General features: G+C 43.7%; 1 protein-coding gene across 2 annotated transcripts in view; it reads left to right on the plus strand.

The window, feature by feature from the left end:
* MORC2 (MORC family CW-type zinc finger 2) overlaps nucleotides 1-19306 on the plus strand; it is a 129211-nt gene that overhangs the window by 20549 nt on the left and 89356 nt on the right. The window contains exons 5-6 of one of the 2 annotated variants that reach the window (XM_044444247.1): nucleotides 7823-7913; nucleotides 16536-16644. In XM_044444247.1, coding sequence (XP_044300182.1) covers nucleotides 7823-7913; nucleotides 16536-16644 — 200 coding nt within the window. Of the gene's footprint in view, nucleotides 1-7194; nucleotides 7201-7822; nucleotides 7914-16535; nucleotides 16645-19306 lie in introns of those variants that run through there. The other variant, XM_044444248.1, reaches the window with a different exon arrangement.

Consider the following 19306-nt stretch of genomic DNA (forward strand, 5'->3'; position numbering starts at 1 on the left):
GACATAGCTATAGTGTCTGCAGTCATGCTTGGTGGGGGGAAGACGGACGTGATCGCGCTTGTGCGGCCATCTCCCTCCCCCCAGCACAATCATGACCGCGGCCATCTCACCCCCACCCCCAAGCATGTTCATGCAGGGAAGATGGGTGTGATCGTGGGCATGCTCGTGCAGGGAAGGCAGGTGTGCTCACGGCCGCACCCCCCCCCCCCCCCCCGATTGTGCCTGTCTTCGCTGCATGAGCGCGACCGTGATTGTGGCCATTTCCCCACTGAATACGTCTGCTCTGGCTCAGAGCTTTTGGACTTGCTTGGAGATCCTTTTCTCCAAGTGAGTCCAAAAGCTCTGAGACGAACCGTATAAATGAGCATGGCAGGCTGTATCCGGTCCACAGGCCATAGTTTGAGGGCCCATGCTCTAAGCAGTTCAGCTTTACGTCTCCAGCTTTAACCCAGAGCAACTGTCCACCAAGTGCACTACCTTCTGGGACACATGGCTTCTACCATTGCAGTTGTCCAGTTTGCAAGTCTAGAAATGTGATCTCTTCAACTACGGTTTGTGCATCCTTATTGGCCGCAACACAACTCAATCCAAAAATGCATTCCGCTGTCCTGTTGCGTTCAAACAAGTCTTTCCTGATGAATGAATGAGTGCAATCCAGTAAATTATACTGCCTTTACGCTCCCGGATACATTCCTGAATGTAACAACAGATGCGTTGCACTTGGGATGAGGAGTGCACTGCATTGGTGGCAAGGCCCAAACACTGTGAACTGAACGGGACCAGGGGAACCACATCAACTAACATGCTCCTCACAGTCCAGAAAGCTCCTCACACAGCACAGTTTCAGCAGCTCCTTGAGGGCACACATGTTTAGATGGCATTGGAAAATGCTACGGTGGTTTTCTGTCTGAACAAACAAGGTGGTATCTGACCCGCCTCACATTACAAATATGGGACTGGTGCATAGCTCAGAACATTACTCCTGTGGCTATCTTCCTTACTGGAACTGCCATTACAGCAGACATGCTGAGCAGAATGCCAGAACAAATCTGTGAATGGGAGCTTCACCCAAACATCCTACACAGCCTCTTTGAGACCTGGGGACCCATTCTCTGGAATTGATTGCGATGCCAACGAACTCACTATGCAAGGCCCTTTGCTTCTGTGCCAGGATCAGCAAAGGTTCTCTGGATGATGCATTCCTTCAGTCATGGGAAGGGACATTATTCTACCTTTTGTCGCCATTCCCTCTGATCACCAGAGTGCTGATCAGAATTCTGAGGGACAACATCAACTGCATTCTCGTGACTTTTGTGACTCTGCAGTGACCCCAACAAGCATGGTTTGCCTGTCCTCTCTGAATGTCAGACTGCATTTATCTGCCTCCTGGGAAGACTGGACATCATCTCCTGGAACCAAAGAATGATCCTTCACCCAAATATGTAGACACATAGAGCATGGGTCCTCAGACTACGGCCTGGGGGCTGAAACTGGCCCACCATGCCCATTTATCCAGCCCGCCAGAGGTTTTGGACTCACCGTGTGCCTGCGCCGTACGATGCCGGCTTGCTCGCAAGGAGATCGTTTTCTTCGAGCGAGTCCAGAATGATCTCTGTGCACGCATGCCCCTGCTTCACCACACATTGTGTGCATGTGGGCCTGGCCCGCGCCCCCTGTCCATACCGCCTTGTTGGCCTGCGCCCATCACTGGCACTTTTCAACTGGCCCCCTGTTCAAAAAGTTTGAGGACCCCTGGTGTAGAGGATTGGCAAATAGAAAGGTACCCCCAATTCTTGCCTGAGATTTAGTTGATCCTAGATGCAGCACTACATCCAAACAAAAGTGTTTATATACTTCCACATGTAATGCCTTCTGGGTGTTTGCTCAAAAGGCAGCCTTCGATCCTCTTCAGGCCTCCATCCACCAAATTCTGACTTTCCTCCATACCAAAAGACCATCATCCATCAAAGTTTGCCTAGCAGCCATCTTGTCGTTCCATGGGACAGTTAAAGTTTTTTCCATCTTCTTCCATCTTCTGTCCTGTCAGCCCTGAAAGGTCTACATGACTTAACTCCACCTGTCCAATTCATTGTGCCAGGATGGAGCCTGTCCTGCAAGCTGTAACCAAACCTCCATTTGGGCCTCTACTCATCATGGACTTATACCTCCTGTCCTAGAAGATGGCCTTCATAGTGGCAATCACTTTGCCCAGGAGAGCAAGCAAACTGCTATGCATGGATCCAGCATACCTTATTTTTTACAAAGGCAAAGCAGTTGTCTGACCAGTCTGAGAGCACATTTCACCAGTGCAGTGGTCCACAGCAATTCATGCTGGCATTCTACTACAGGACCTTTGCAGAGCAGCAGCGTAATCCATGCCTTCAACCTTGGTACAACGTTATTGGTTTGATGTCAGCACCAGGCAAGACTTGTTCTTTGATGAAGCAGTCCTATCTGCAGTCTTTGAGTGACAACAACTCTCACCTCCATATTAGGGTAAGCTTGCTAATCACCCATATGTGTGACGCACAGAGACCCACCAATGTCTCATCCATGTTGGCAATCTTCAGTTCCTGTACAAATCCTTTTTCTCAAATCTCTGTTGATTTGGCTTTGAAGCTAAAATATTGGTCTCATTCAAACTGGGGAAATTGGCAGGAGTCTGTCATATTTATACTAAGGGGAGAGGAGGTGGGGCTCCTGCCAAAATTGAGCTTAGCTAGGAAAATCTTCCTGACAACAGCCCTCACACAGGTGCAGAGCCCATTTGTGCAAAGGCTCAGATGTCCATTCAGAGTCAGTTACAGTTAAGCAACCTTACTTTACTGTGATCTTCATAATTGTTTTTTGGGGGGAGTTGACTGCCCATTCTGTGCTTCTCCGTCCCCTCAGACCTCCCTATTCCTTGAGAAGCAACAATACGTATGCAAATTAGGTCAATTACTGTAATAGTCCTACAACACCCCCCAAGAATTCAAGTGAGAGGAAGCTAGAAATGATTATGCTTAGTAAGAAAGGCATGCCAAATACTAAGATAGGCAGAAAGCTAGGCCTCTTGATCCAAGCAGTCAACTTAAGAGTATGACTATATATGTGTGTGTATATATTCTTTATATATATTATATTGTGTTTGTGTGTGTGTGATTATACCCACATATATATGCATGCGCATACACACGATTTGAATTTTTGCACTATACAACTTACTGCGGTGTTCTGGAACCAAAATCACAGTATCTCCTGTATTCGAAAAGTGCTGTCATATTTCCATCTTCTTGTCTTTCTTGAAATGTGGTGCCCAGAACTGGACACAATAATCAAGATGGGGTCTAACTAGTACTAAATTGAGGGGAACTAGTACCTCATGTCATTTGGAAGCTGTACTGTACTTCTATTGATGTAGCCCAAAGTAGTATTAGCCTTTTTTCTAATTTTTGCAGTAACAACCCAGCATTGGCTCATATTCAGCTTATGATCTATGACATTTCCTAGATCCATTTTGTTTGTAGTGTTGTTGAGCCAAATATCTGCTGTCTTGTAACAGTGCATTTGGTTCCCTTTTCCTAGGTGTAGGACTTGGCATTTATCCCTATCAAATTCCATACTGCTGCTTTCAGTCCAGCCCTTCAGCCTAGTAACATCACTTTGAATTTTATTCCTGTCTTCAAGGAAATTAGCTATCCCACTGAATTGTGTGTTATCTCCTAATTTACTCCCATTTCTTGCACCCTTTCTTCCAAGACATCTCTCAATGTCATATCATCCCCTGCCCAACACCAACTCAATTGTGGTGCCCATGTGCTTCCCAGGCAACCCTGTAAAAACAGCAACTCAGTCATGGAGTCAATAAAAACAATACAATAAAATACAATATAAAACCTTCTAGCCCACCTCACTACAGATACGCTAAGTTTCTGGCCCAGCCCAGCACTGCACAAAGTGACAGTGCCCTTTGGCTGTCACCCTTTGGCTGCCTGTCCAAGGCCGCTGCCAGCGAGTTAAGCCCGCGGCCCTTCCCTGCGTCCCGCCCCCAATCTGGCACAGGTGCCACCCCCGCTGTGGGGGGAGGAGCAAGGGCAAGGCCTGCAGAGAACTCACTGGCACAGGTAGAGGAGCTGCAGGCCAGCAGTGTCCCCGGTCTTGTGGTGGCCGTCGTCTGGCGCAGCAGCGTCAGTAGGGTGCAGCAGTGTCTGTGGCAGCCAGTGCATCCCTGGGCTGAACCACCTTGGTGTGGAGCTTGAAGTGCCCCAGGACCAACATCCTGGTGGTCCTCAAAACCATGTCCGAGACGATCTTCGTCAGCTCAGACAGGGAGTTTTATTTTCTTGATAAATCTAGTGGCTTCTAGTAATTACTCCAATGTCTTCAAGGTGTTTACAGGTGCTTTATTATCTGTTCTGGTATTTTTCAAGGGATTGATCACAGGCTACCTGGCCTGTAATTCCTTGGCATATTCTGTCTCGATTAGGAGCATCAGTTTGACCAGTGCCACAATGTATGGTCTTCATGTAATAACACAGACTACCTTAGGTGTTATGGAATAAGATTCTCTGAGCATTTGACATTTTTAAGGCATCAGGGCTTACCCATCTTCTGGCATCTGAGGCTGCTTCCTGCCTTAACTTGAGCTTCCTGAGGGAAGTGTCCAAACCTTGGGTCATTCTCTGTCAATTTCAGGGAGATCCTTGAACTTAAAGAAAGATAAGACGTTAGCCAAGAGGGCCAAGGAAGCTGAGTTGGGGGACCCTTCTGGTGTAAGTGGCACTCAAAGGCGCATCGTTCAGAACTGGCCAGAAATGAGAGGTTGATCAAGACCATTCTGGAACTGGGACCATCAATATTAGGGCTTCTTGCTATCAGCCTTGCTATCAGAAGGGGATATCATGGAGTTTTCACCTGCCACCTGCCTAACCTCCTTTTCTGGCCTCAATTTCACAACAGTGTTCTCCATCTCCAGTTCATTACCCTGTGAAATTGAGTGAGAAAGGGACAGCTCAAATTCATTGCTATTGGATTGGGACAGACGGTCCTACCACCTATTTTGTCCTACCAGTGTACCAATGTTCTGCAACCCCCAGGCATCCTCCACACCAGCATCCCTTCTGTGGTGCTTAGTACAGTATGGACTACCATCTTGAATCCTAATCAACATTGGAGCAGTGCTTTCAGCTGCCTATGTTCTAAAGGCTGCCAAGATCTCAGTGGCCAACCTTTTTTTCTAGGGAGTGCACTGTGGTACACTTGACAACCCAAAGAACCTGGAATGTTTATGAAGCCGATAAGCATATCAGTCACCAGAAATACTTGCAGTGAAGAAAGATCTTATCATGCTCCAGAAGTTTTTTGCTGTTTATTACATGCAACTGAAGTGTTGCCTGTAGTCTTCTACATAAACAAGTAGGGCACCTGGTTGCTGCTGCTGATGAACCTAGTTGGCCAAATCTGGGATTGGTGTGTCAACAAGAGCATCACATTGATTACCATTTGTATTGCTAAAACTAATAATACACTAGCCAAGTGTAAGCTAAGCATTGCTAAGCAGAAAGACTCTTGATGCATACAAGCGGCAGCTGAACCCTGCAATTTTGCAAGAGATTTTTGACACATGGGGAAAGCCATTTACGGAACTGTTTGCCACTCAGAACAATGCTGAATGCAGTAACTTTTGTTCTTGCGCATGACAGGGCAGAAATGCCTTCCTGCTGAGTTTGGTGGGGGCTTTTTCCCTACCTTTTTCTTTCTTCCGTGTGATCACAAAAGTGCCAGCAAAGGCTTGTTGGGATGCTACAACTACATCCTTATAACACCTTGGTGGCTAAAACAACCTTTGTTGATCACCTCTTGAGATAACCATTCATCTTGAGTATGACTACATCAAGCTTCTGTCAAAACTGGACCTGATTTCTTGGGATCAAATATGAGTCCTGCACTGATGTGCAAGTTGGAGGATCTGACTCCAGATTACACTGGTTCTGCTCTTCTCAAAGAGCTTAAGGTCATCTTAGATGCAGCTTTAAAGCCTTCCGCTAGGAGGTCAACACCCTTTTCTATCAGGGCATGAAGTCTTTCTTTGTTTACCTGTGCTGAACCGGTGCTTGGCTGAGGTAATGGAATGGATGAGGGCCAATAAACTGAAACTCAACCCAGACAAGATGGAGGTCCTGTTGGTTGGCGGATCGGGCTTCGGAGAGGGTGGATTTGACCTGGTCCTGAATGGTGCAACACTCCCTCTTAGGGATAAGGTCCGCAGCTTAGGAGTACTCCTCGACCCGGAGCTTTCTATGGAAGCTCAGGTGGCAGCGCTGGCGAGGAGTGCCTTCCTTCAGCTTCGGCTGATTAATCAGCTGCGCCCCTACCTGGAGTACGACTGCCTGGTGACGGTGACACACGCGCTGGTGACTTCCCGCCTAGACTTCTGTAACGCGCTTTACGTGGGGCTTCCCCTGAAGACGGTCCGAACACTTCAATTGGTGCAAAATAGAGCTGTCAGGTTGCTGACGGGGACGGGGCGTTATGCTCACATGACTCCAGTCCTCCGTCAGCTTCACTGGCTTCCCATTGAAGCCCGGGCCCAATTCAAGGTGTTGATTATGACCTATAAAGCCCTAAACGGCTTGGGTCCTGGCTACCTGAACGAGCGCTTACATCCGTATATGCCCGACTGCCCTTTGAGATCTGCGGGAGAGTCCCTTCTCCAGGAACCCTCCATGAAAGAAATTAGGAGAGTAAGTACTCGGAGGAGGGCTTTTTCTGCGGTGGCGCCCAACCTATGGAATTCACTCCCCAAAGAGGTACACCTGGCACCGTTACTGGTTTTTCGGCGCCAGGTAAAGACCTTTTTATTTAAACATCATTTTAATTGTTAAAACATATGATCTGGCCAGGGCATTTTTCTTCTTCCTTCTCTTTCTCCTCCTATATTATTTATTTACTTATTTTATACTGATAATTTAAATTTTATGTTATTATGTTTGTAGCTCAGTGTATTTTTTGTATTTTTGTATTTAATGGTAATTTATTATGTTCTATTGTATTTCAATGTATTTTATTGTGTTGTAAGCCGCCCCGAGGCTTTGGCAAGGGGCGGCATAGAAATGTAATAATAATAATAATAATAATAATAATAATAATAATAAATTTGTGCAAAGGAGCTGCTTCAGATTTTAAAATTAAAGAATGATCTAGCAATGTGTTTGAATTGTAGATCCATTCCCTAAGTTGAGCATTATCAACTGAGACCGCTAAAGATAATCTGGAATGGTATATCTTTGGATGATGACATTGAGAAAATCATAGTGCTTAGAGTCTTTAGAGAGTGAAAAGTTATGTATTTAGTAACTTGCAAAATTGGAATTTGAAAATTGATTCTTATTCCAATATTTTTTGACTACCCAGTTTCCCAAGCCCTGAGAGCGGGAAGTCCCACTTCAGCTCTCATCAGAGGTGCAGAAGAATCCCTTGGAAAGGACTGGAATTCACCTTAAAAATGGTTTTTGTTCTTACCTCTTGTGGGTTCACTTGTTACATGAGAGAGCATTGTCATGTCATTACTGATACTTCTTTATAGAGACTTTCCACAGCACTTCCCTAGTAGTTCAACTTGGCTAGTAATGAGAGGAGGGAAACCTCCTGTTAACCAATGTGTTTTGTAAGACTCTGTGTGCTCTGTACAATGAATAATAACCCCACAATTAGACTGATAGTAATTTTTCTGTCATTGAAATGAGTCACGTTGTATATTAAGGTATTCTGGAAGTGAAGGATGCTCGTACTAATGTACACTTTGAGTAATGATTTCTTTTTTTCTCTTTTCTATTTTCAGATGATGCTGCGAGTGTAATTCAGTTTGGTAAATCTGCTAAACGGTCACCAGAATCTACTCAGATTGGACAATATGGGAATGGTTTGAAATCGTAGGTATAGGGATGTCAAACTCCTGCAACTTCATGCAGGGGGTGGTGGGAGAAGTAGGAAGAACAGAATTTTGCTTTCACAAATCGATACACATTTGTACAACTTCCCTTGCTTGCTCTTTTGCTTGTCAGAACTAGGTACATTGTCTATCTTTTATGTGTAACTTTCACCTGAAATTGAGCTAAGATGTAGACTGACACCACTACTAATTTCTCTCAAGGCCCACAGACTGGAAACATTCAATATATATTCTAATCTTCAAGAAGGGAGATGCAAAAGAGTGCAGCAAGCATAGAACCATTGCATTAACCTACCATGCAAACAAAATGATGCTCAAAGTGTTGCAGCAATGAATATTATCCTGTATGGAGCAAGAAATGCCAGATGTCCAAGCTGGATTCCAAAAAGAGGAGACACTAGAGATCATATTGCAAATGCACATTGGCTACTTGAGGTGTACCAAAGCATTTCAGAAAGAGATCAGTCTATGCTTTATAGACTACAGCAAAGCCTTTGACTTTATGAAGTCATGGATAGTTCTGAAAGAAATTGGTGTTCCCTGTCCAACGTTCTGATACAGAACCTGTATTGTGGAGAAGAAGCTACTGTGAGGACAGAATATGGAAAAACTGATTTCCCATAGGCAGAGGTGTCAGACAAGGATGCATTTTGTCTCCTTACTGGCTCAATCTGTGCACAGAATGTAACATAAGGAGAACTGCATTAGAATCACAGGAAGGAGTGAAAATTGGTGGAAGAAACATGATTGATTTGAGATACGGAGATGATACCATGGTAGAAAGCCATTACTTGAAACAATTCTTGATAAAAGTGAAATTCCAAAAGCAGGACTGCAGCTGAATATTAAGAAAACAAAAATCCTGTCCACAGGATAATTACAGAACTTTACTTGTAATGAAGAAATCAAATTGCGAAAGATTTCACATACCTTAGCTCAGTCATCAATTCAGAAGGAGACTGCAGGCAAGAAGTTAGAAGAGTGAGACTTGGAAAGCAACAGTGAAAGAACTAGAAATCAAATGTTAGGACATTTATCAAGGTCAAGATCATCCAAACCATTGTATTATCAGTGACTATGTGTGTGAAGGTTGAGCAGTAAAGTCAACAGGAAGAAAATTGATGCCTTCATAGGATGGTACTGGAGGAGAGCTTTGTGAATACTTTGTCCCAACTTAAAGACAAGTAGGTCTTAGATCAAATAAAGTCAGAGCTTTCCCTAGAAGCAGAAATGGCAAGACTGAGGCCATCATATTTCAGACTCTTCATGAGAAGGCAAGACTTGCTGGAGAAGACCGTTATGCGAGGGAAAGTTGACAGTAGAAGAAGCGGAATACCAAATATGAGGTAGATCAGATTCTTAAACGAAATCACAGCCTTGACCTTGGAAGAGCCGAATGGTGCTGTTATGGATAGGACATTTTGGAGAAGTTTCATCCATTGGGGTTGCCCTAAGTTGGAGACGACTTGATGGCACATATCAACAATAAATCTAACTTATGCTAATAGACAAGGATTCTTGTTTTTCAAACATTGCATCTAAAGAAAATACTTTCTATAATTCCATGGTAAGTCATGATGCCTGAAATTTGTAGTGGAAGCACCATCAATATCAGATGCTTCCCTGCTGTTATTCATGTATCCTTTGGATTTCCACAAAATTTATAGTAACATTTGCAATATATGTATAGAAATAGTCCCTTACATGGAAAACTGGATTTCTCATAGCCTTTCCAAATGATTGCTAGAAATGAGATTGAAATAAACTACAATATATAATCCTTAATGAACATGGAGAATAAATTTAATAGCAATATCCAATTTAGCAGTTGTCAAGCTGTTTAAAGCATGAATACCAAAACCTTTTTAAGACAGAAGGTTTCCTCATGTGTCCGACACAACAGGTGAAGGCTTTCTGTGAACTCTTGAATTATTCCTATCCTTCATTGTTTTATACATTCAATTACTTAAAGCCCCACAGTTGTGGAGGTTTTGTTGTTGTTTGCTTTTGTAAAATCTACTTCACAGAGGGTACATTTCTCCAGCAGATTTATTCCTGTTGCTGATTTCAACCTCAGATGTTGTTCAGAAGGCCACATTGTCTGGCAAACCTACCATGAGGTATCTTGGTTGCACTTAAGTAGCATCAATTTAGCCCTCCTCTTCAAAAACATCCTGTGAAAGAAGACTATTCCAAGTCTGTCTAGAAATCATACCATTGAACTTGTAGATAAATGAACGGAAAGGTTGTGCATTCTTCTCCTTCAATGGCTTCAAGGTCTAGGGGAAGGCCACAACTGGGATTAAATGCAATATCATACTCCTGTTCACAGACTATGCTATTTGGAAGATGAACTGCTGGGTTATACCTCACAAGAGCCAGAAGGAATATGTTTGACCAAAACATGAAGAATTTCATGAGGAAGGATTTAAACTGAATTTTACCAGGGAGGGAAATGACTAGAGACAGCAGTGGATGCAGGCTTACATATTATAATAGAGAAGAGTACCATCCCAAAACATTCATTATAATGTAGGAAAGAAACCAGACTGTGAAGCATGTGGGTTTCAGTGTCTATTGCTCATTAATGCTCAGAATATGAAAATAAAGCAGTGTGAACTTGAAACTCTTAATAAAAGTAAGGCAATTATGGTCTGATAGGTATTATTGAAATTTGGTGGGATGACTTCTGATTATTGGAATATACAAACGGAAGGGTATAACTTGTTGAGAAAGAATAGAAATGGGGAGAGGTGGAGTTGCATTATGTTAACAATTAGCTGTAGGGGGAGAGGTGGAGTTGTATTATGTTAACAATTACCTGTGCACAGAAAGACAAGATGTTTTTGGTTTGAAATAAATATGTCAAGGAATAAAAGGAAAATGATAATCGGAGCCTAGTTTCAATCAAGCAAAAATGAGGACAAAACTTTTGATAAGCGAACTGCATCTATTTCAAGGAAGTGTCATGTAGTAGTAATGGAGTCTTCTGTTGCCTGGAAATCTGTTGGGAAACAAATTCCACCAGAAATGGCCCTCCAAGACATTTTTAGCATACATAGTGGAAAACTTTCTTCTACAAAAGGAACTAGAGGATTAGATACTCTAAACTCAGTACTAATATGGATGACTTAGTGGATAAAGTGGAAGTTAGGAAAACTGTAAGGAAAAAGTGACAACAACATACCTGAGTTCTTGATTTTAAAGGAAGCAAAACTGGAAAGTAGCCATACACATTCTTAGAATTTTGGAAAAGCTTGTTTTAATAAACATGGGATGATGTTAAGTAAGGTCCCATGCCAAGTGACCCTAAGGAAAAAAGGAGTTCAAGACAGGTGGGAAGTTCAGAAAAAAGGACATTTTAAAGGCAAAATAACACAGAATTCGAAGACAAAAGAAGAAACCAATGTGGATCTGCAAAGAACTTCAAGTTGACCTGAAAAAAAGCACATCTATAAGAAGTGGAAAGAAAGCCTGCAACAAGAGTACACAGAGGTAGCACAGAAGTGCAGGCTCAAGTTAAGAATGGGCCAAAGCGAGCAGGGGATGCTGAAAGAAACCAAGAAGTTTTTTCAGGTATGTTCACAAACTACAGAAAAGAAACGGTGTTTCAGTCCCTCAGTGAGGACAGCAAACTGATAACAGATGACAAAGAAATGGCCCGGGTCTCAATTCTGCTTTAACTCTGTTCTCCCAAAAGCAGGTCTGTGACATCTTTTGTCTTTGAATGGATTCAGATTTCTAGAACCTGATGATCTGCATCCTAGAATAATAAAGAAATTGACTGATGACCTCTTAGAATAACTGTCTATTGTTTTGAGAAATCATGGAGTGCCTGATGGAGTGTTGCTGTCTTCAAAAAAGGGATCCTGATCAGTCAGTCTGAAATCAATTCCTGCAAATACTGTGGAACAGATAATAAAATCTGTAAATACTTTGAAGATAATGGAATAATTGCTAGAAAACAGCTTAGATGTGTGAAGAGCAAAACTTTCCAGATAACATTGGTCTCAGCTTTTTGATTGGGTAATCTACCTGTAGGACTGTGAGAATGCTGTGGACATAATACATCTTGATTTCAGCAAAGCTTTGACAAAGTGCCTCATGACTGACATTCAGATCAGGAAACTAGCTAAAAGTTGAATAGAAGGAATATCTTTCAGATCCACAGTACTCCACAAGAATCAGACTAAAGAAGGGCTTCTTAATGGCACCTTTTCAAGTATGTCCCAGCCCAGCGCTCGTCAGCATTTTTATTAAAGACTTTGATGAGGAGGTACACAATATGCTGATCAAATTGCAGATAACACAAAATTATTTAATCCCTTGGAAAGCATAAAATCCAAACTAATGTTGATGGGCTAGTGAGTGGGGCTGAAAGCAACGGTATCGAATTAAAAAGGGGAAAATGCCAAGTCCTACACTTTGGAAAAGGGAACGAAGCATACAGTTACAAGATCATGAATACTTGGCTCAGAAATACTAATAGCAGGAAGGATCTTGGAATTGTCATCAGAAGCTGAATATGAGCCAATGATTGGGGTCACCGCAACAAAAAAAAAAAAAAAAAGCTCTTTTGGGCTACATCAGTAGGAGTACAGCTTCTAAGTGACATGAGGTACTGGTTCTCCTCAATTTGGCACTAGTTAGGCTACATCTTGATTACTGTGTCCAGTTTGTGTCTAGACAAACTAGAAAAAGTTTTCCCCCCTCTTCATTACTGTTATTTTCCCACGAACTTACTGTCTTGTTCTATATGCATCTTTTCACAAGCTTTTTTCTTCAAAAAATTGCTCCCTTTTTAGCCTTCCCTCAACATTTTTTTAGGAAAACCTTTTTGTTACTCCTCTGTTTTGGACCAACCTTATTTTTTTCCCTCACTCTTTTTCCCTCCTTCCTTCTTGATGGCACTGAAGGCAGCATTCCAGAAACATGCGCAGTGCTATGGTCACTTGCTCTGTTTGTTGTGCTTGGGTGAGGAGTATGTGGTTGATCTCCAGTGCCAGGCCTTTTCTAAGTAGGCCCAGAAGCATTTTGCTGACCATTTATGCAGTGAGCTCTGAAACAAGGTTCTCCAGACAGTTGATAGCCCTAGGGACGCCTGAGCCTTCTTGCCTGTCTACTGCTGCCTGTGTGACCTTGCACCTCCAACTATCACTGCTGCTCCATCTGTGGTTCATCACCTTCTCCAACTCTGGGCAGATCATTGAAACTCAAAAAGGTGAAAAAGTTGACCCAGCAGATCAAAGAGGCAAAAGTACTGGATCCTTCGGTCACCAAAACCAAGTGGCACTAAATGGACTCTTTGCTGGTACTACTCATCTCAGAACCAGGTGCCCATGAAGATGCCACATGGGCACTGAGACTTACATATATCTCGGCCTTGGGATCCTTTTTGACTGGATAACCTCTCAAATGGGACAAAGGAAACACTGGACATAATTTACCTAAACTTTAGCAAAGCTTTCGACATAATGCTGCACAACATTCTGATAAGCAAATTAGCAAAAACTGGACTAGATGGAAAAACTAATAGGTGGATCCAAAATTCGGTGCAAAATCGGACAGAAAGAATGCTCATCAATAGCACCTTCTTAAATGGGATGGAGGTAACTAGTGGGGTGCCACAGGGTTCAGTCCTGGGCCCAGTGCTCTTCAACATCTTTATTAATGATTTAGATAAGGAAGTACAAGGAAAGATAATTAAATTCGCAGGTGATACAAAACTGGGTGCAGTAGCAAACACCCTAGAAGTCAGAATGAAGATCTAGGGCGATCTTGATCAATTTAAACGCTGGGTTGAAAGCAACTGAATGAGATTCAATGAGGACAAGTGCCTAGTCCTCCACCTAGGAAAAAGAAACCAAATACATAGATACAAGATGGGGAATACGTGGCTCAACAGAATTGAAAAAAATCTCAGAGTAATTGTGGACAATAGGCTAAACATGAGTCAATAATGCAGTGCAGCCACCGAAAGGGCAAATGCAATTTTGGGATGAATTAACAGAAGTATTACTTCCAAATCACGAGAAGTAGTAGTTCTATACTCTTCACTAGTCAGACTGCAGGATTTAAGGAAGAAGCAGGTAAATTAGAATGGGTCCAGTGGAGGGCAACAAAAATGATCCAGAGCTTGAAACACTCCCCTCTGAGAAGAGACCGATGGCATGTTTATCCTTGAGAAGAGAAGACCGAAGGGGGACATGAGATTCCTCTATAAGTACCTCCAAAGCTGTCAGAAAGAGGAAGGTCAAGATCTCTTGCTAATGCCAGAATGTTGGACATGGAATAATCAGTTCAAGTTGTGGAAACCCAGATTCAGGCTGGACATCAGAAAAGGCTTCCTCACTGTCAGAGCAATACAACAGTGGAAGCAGCTGCCTAAAGAGGTGGTGGGCTCTCCTACACTAGAGACATTAAAAAGAAACTGGACAGCCATCTGAGTGGGATAGTGTAACATGGTGTCCTGCAACAGCAGGGGGTTGGATTTGATGGCCTTCATGGCCCCTTTCAACTCTACTATTCTATGATTCTGTGATCCAAAAGAATTATCAGAAATACTCGTATCTTTTTGGCTCCCCAAAATGGCTATGGTTTTCACAGAGCCAGTCATGTCATCATTGGCCTAACATCCACCAGAGCTATTGGAAACCAATGATCAAATGGATAGCAATTTTTTACCTATCCCAGACTGGAGCAGACTGTCCATGTCCCCTACAAAGGGTTCTTCAGTCCTTGGGCCATTTACCAGCATGGCCCCATGTATGACCCTCAGTTTGGGCCAATCTACCGACTAGACATAAATTGGATGGGAACGCATTGCCAACCAACCACCTTTCCAACACCCACCTACTCCAAGACCCTCTCCAACTTCTTCACTGCTGCAGTGCCATGGGTCCCTGAGACCATCTGCCTCTCCACTGGGGTGCCGTGCTAGTCCAGCTCTTCTGCCTCTGGACTCTCCAATCCATCCTTACTGACAGACACTGAGGATGACGAGTCCGATGCTAAGACCTCCCCATTTGATTGAACCATGTCACTCTTCTCCCAACACAGCTATGGATGCTGGGAACCCCATTTCGCTATTGGCAGAAATGGGCCATGTTGCAGAACAGGTGCAGCAGATGGCCCATTGCCCCACAGCTGCAACCAAAGAGGCTCTTGAATTCAGTTTTGGAATCATCTTGCCATCCCATTCCTGCTATTTTGCAGACAGTACAGCAGCCTTGCAAGACAGTATGATGGGTTTATTGTCAAAAAGATTGGAGGGGATGTACTACACATAGGAGAAGGATGCAGTCTTCATATTTCAGCATCCATATTTGGTGGTGGTTGAGTCGGCCCAAGGAAAGTTATATCAGCAACACAAAAAACTCTCAGCATAGGATCTGTGCCTCAGCTGCTCTGGGACTGAAGGTTTCCATGTGTCAAGCAACCTTGGTGAGATACCAGCTGTTTCTGTGAGAAAAGTTCCTTGCAATTACCTTCTTGAGCAGTAGCGGGACTTTGCCAGGGTTTTCTAGAGTGAGTCAGTACTCCTCTCAAAGATGCAGATCAACACTGCCAGGCACAAGATGGACTGTGGAGTGAAGGAAATGATTGGCATGATAGCTTTGTGAAGGCATGTTTGGTTATGTTCCTCAGGCCTCACAGGAAGTTCATTCCTGTATCAAGGGCCTGCCCTTCAATGGGGAGAAACTCTTCAGTGCAAAGACCAAAGTGGTTAGTTGCCAGGTATAAAGTGCATTCTACTGCAAGAAATATTGGCTTCTTACAGCATGCAGCCACCAGGTCTTGTAAGTGGTTTGATTCAGGACCATCATTTGGTTTTCCTCAGTCCCAGCTTGACAGACTAAAACCAACTGCCAGTGCCATTTCACAGGCAGAAACCACTTCTCAGTTCTGCCAAGGACAACCGTTATTGGACAGAGTGCTACTGTTCTAAGTTCTGGAAGAAATGCTGCTGCTGTGGTGGAGTCTCTTCATGCCATGATGAAAAAAATAAACTGGGAAAGAACAGACTTTTTTTGGAATTTAGGCATAGACTAGTCTAACATACCAAAAGACGTGTGATGTCAACTGCCTTAAAGAATTCAGACTTGGTTAAAGCCACCAATAGCAATTTTTCCATTAAATCAAAACTTTATGCCTTAGAGCACAAGTACTTATTATACAGTATAAGCATGCATTTTCAGCTTTTCTGTGCCAAAATTGTACTAAGTATAAAAAGATGCACAGTGTATATGCTCAAATAGCATCTCTTCAAAATGATTTCAAAACGACCAAAGGTCTGAACTTTTTTGTTAACAAAGAGCAAAAATGAAAACCTTACATGTTTTTATGAAACTGTCTTGCTTAATCAACTCTCAGTCTATGTTACGTATGTATGTTACAATTATGTAAACTGCCTTGAGTTCCTTGTAAGGAAGAAGGGGTGATACTTCTTCGCTAAAGTTTAGCAAGTTTATAGTACTGCTGATAATATGTAATAAGAAAAATGTGTAAAAGACTATATATCCAACTTGTTTAGGAATCCGTGACTGGCTAAAGAATAAGTATTTGCTTCTCAGTATATCACAACACTGAAATTTGCTTACAGGGGTTCCATGCGGATTGGCAAGGATTTTATTCTCTTCACAAAGAAGGACTACAGTATGACTTGTCTTTTCCTGTCGCGCACATTTCATGAGGAAGAGGGCATTGATGAGGTTTGTAAGCTTTTTGTGACCTTAAAACTCCAACTGATAGCTACAGTCCGCATTATGATCCCTTAATTTGTTAAAATATAAAGCGATTGCTACCAATATTTTGCTTACTGCTTTAGAAATGGTACTAACTTTTCCAATAATACAAATAAATATAAACTAACTGAATCAGTCTGTGTTTAGGGGAAACCTGGAGTTCTTTACCTGTTGTGGGTTCTTTGTGCATGATCACATTTTCTTCTGAAGAAAGTTTTCCATTTTTAGTGCATGAAAGTATTGGGCATATTTTAGATTCTTCCTTCTTTAGATTCTGTGCATCACACACATAGGCTTTGCCAAGCAGCACAAGGCCTGGCTCAGAGAAAAAACTTGGACAGCTCAGTGTCATGGAGTAGGTGGGAGTCCCTCCCTGCCACTTCCAGGTCTCTGGAGAAAAGGGGTGGGGCTCCCACCTAGTCCCTCAGTTCTTTTTTGACCACACACAGAGACTCAACAGTGATCAGAATCTCCATCTTTGCTCTTCGTCACACTTTCTCATTTTGCTTTGCCTTTGGCTAAAGTATTTAAAAAATCCTTTTTTAATCTTTGTACATTTTCTTACTACCCTTTCTACATTCTATCTGCCCTATGGTTGCATGCGGCCCCTCTCTCCCTCTGAGGAATGAGACAAGGAACCCTTCCTTTTTCCTTCTCTGCGAGCTGTATTACTCTCCATGGCTGAACCAATGTTTCATAGCTGCGCCTCTTGCAAGACTTGCCTGTTTGCCAGGGACAGCTATTCTCGTTGCCTCCTCTTCCTTGGTAAGGGGCACATTGTGGAGACGTGCCTGTGCAGCCAGGCATTCAAAGAGCAGATGCGCCAATGGCAGGCAAATCAAGTGAGGTTCGCCCTATAGCAGCATGCATTGCATGTTGCCGACTCTTCCAGAAAAGAGGCCAAGCAGACAGAGACTATGCACCCAGCAAAAAAGACCCGGAAAATGGTTGCTCCTGTAATGGAGAGATCATTGGGGGGGGGGGGGGGGACCACAATCACTCCTAAAAAGAAAAAGCACCATGCTACCAGAACCAACTCTCCTCCAGTTGCCTCACTGCATGATGATTGTCTCCCTACAACAGAGTCTGGGGTCCCACAGGAGGGAAACCGCACCAACCAGGCTCAAGCTCAATGACCAGGGGGCTTCCCTCCCATATTCAGGTTACAGCCACCATTTCCTGCAGCTCCCAATTTGCCTTGTTTTGTGGCCCATCACTGAGCCCACTCACACCATCCGTGGCCATTATGCAGACCTTCGGGGGACACCGGGGATTGTCCAACTTTCCTTTCCCTGATTGGGACCAGTCCTTGTCTTGGTCCCCAGCCTTCACATACTCTGAGGAGTTGTCTGGACCAACATCCCTGCTCCAAGCAGTCGGGCCTCATTGACGGAGACTCTGCATGGACTAGGACTCCGACCCCTCCTCCAAAGATTTTGCTGTTGATCTGGCTGTGCCGGAGCATTTACCTTGTGCTACCGCCACACAGACAGTCACCATGATCCAGCCACTCACTCCTCACCAAATGAACTGGTGCCATCATCCCACCTGCTCAGAGAAGGCTTCTTCCCCACAGGAACTGTGTGCCTTTTGATGGACAGACTTCAATGCCAGCCACAACAGTCACCACCACAGCAGCAGCACCTCGAAGCATCATGGGCCCACATAGGGGACATACCTTTGACACAGAGGGACTTTTTAATGCTCACACACAAGAATGTGTACTCGCTCCATAAGGCCTGGACCACTGTCAGGCACATGAGGTTCACACACCAAATGCAGCACCAACTGTCACTCCTTCCCTGATGATCCCTTTGGATCATGGATGGCATCTCTTCCCAAGAGGCACAACATCCATCCCCACCAAGGCTCCCACCTAAATTCCAAGACACCAGGCGTAGGTGCTGAAATTCAGGTTCAGGCAACCCCACCTTACCAGCTCTACCACCCCTTCACAACTTCAATCATCTGGCAAAATTTCTTCCTGCATGGGAGGCTATGTCGTGAAAGGGTTATATAAACATTCAACTCTCCACAGAGCAATAAACCTAAAGTCCTTTAATGCTAATTGTCTACAAGATTTACAGTACTATAGATAAGTTCCCTAATAGCGGTCCCTGCCGAGCAGATGTCAGTCCTATAATGGCTTCTCTTTCTGAGCCCACGTGGGATCATTCTCCCAAGTCACTCCTGCCTTCTCTCTTACACTGCCTGCTTTGTATTTGTTCAAATCTGCGTAAAAGACGTCTGTTTTCAGCTTTTGAGAAATCTATGACACCTATAGTGTCTTCTGTTTCTGGCTTGGGGAGATCAGCATCAGAAGGGGAGGAGGCAGTTTGCTCTGCCTCTTTCTCATGACTCTCTGTCTCTGATAAAGGTCCAGGCGTTTGCTCAATGAGCTGGGGCTCAGGGGAAGACGCAATAGCTGGTTCAGCTGCTCCTGCATTGGGTTGTGGGGGCGACTCTTGGGTGCAGGGTGCCAAGTGCAAGGTCTCCTCGCGAGTCACTGTTTCTGTCGGGGCTTCATGCACAACATTACCCCCCCCCCCCCCGGACCTTCTCCTTTTCGATGAGTGCGTGCTAGAGATCTCCCTGGTTTATGTGGGCAACGAGTGTGAAATCGTTGTAG

The sequence above is a fragment of the Varanus komodoensis genome, unplaced genomic scaffold, assembly GCF_004798865.1.
Source record: "Varanus komodoensis strain SLA01 unplaced genomic scaffold, ASM479886v1 scaffold44_3, whole genome shotgun sequence".
NCBI classification, from domain to species: Eukaryota; Metazoa; Chordata; class Lepidosauria; order Squamata; family Varanidae; genus Varanus; species Varanus komodoensis.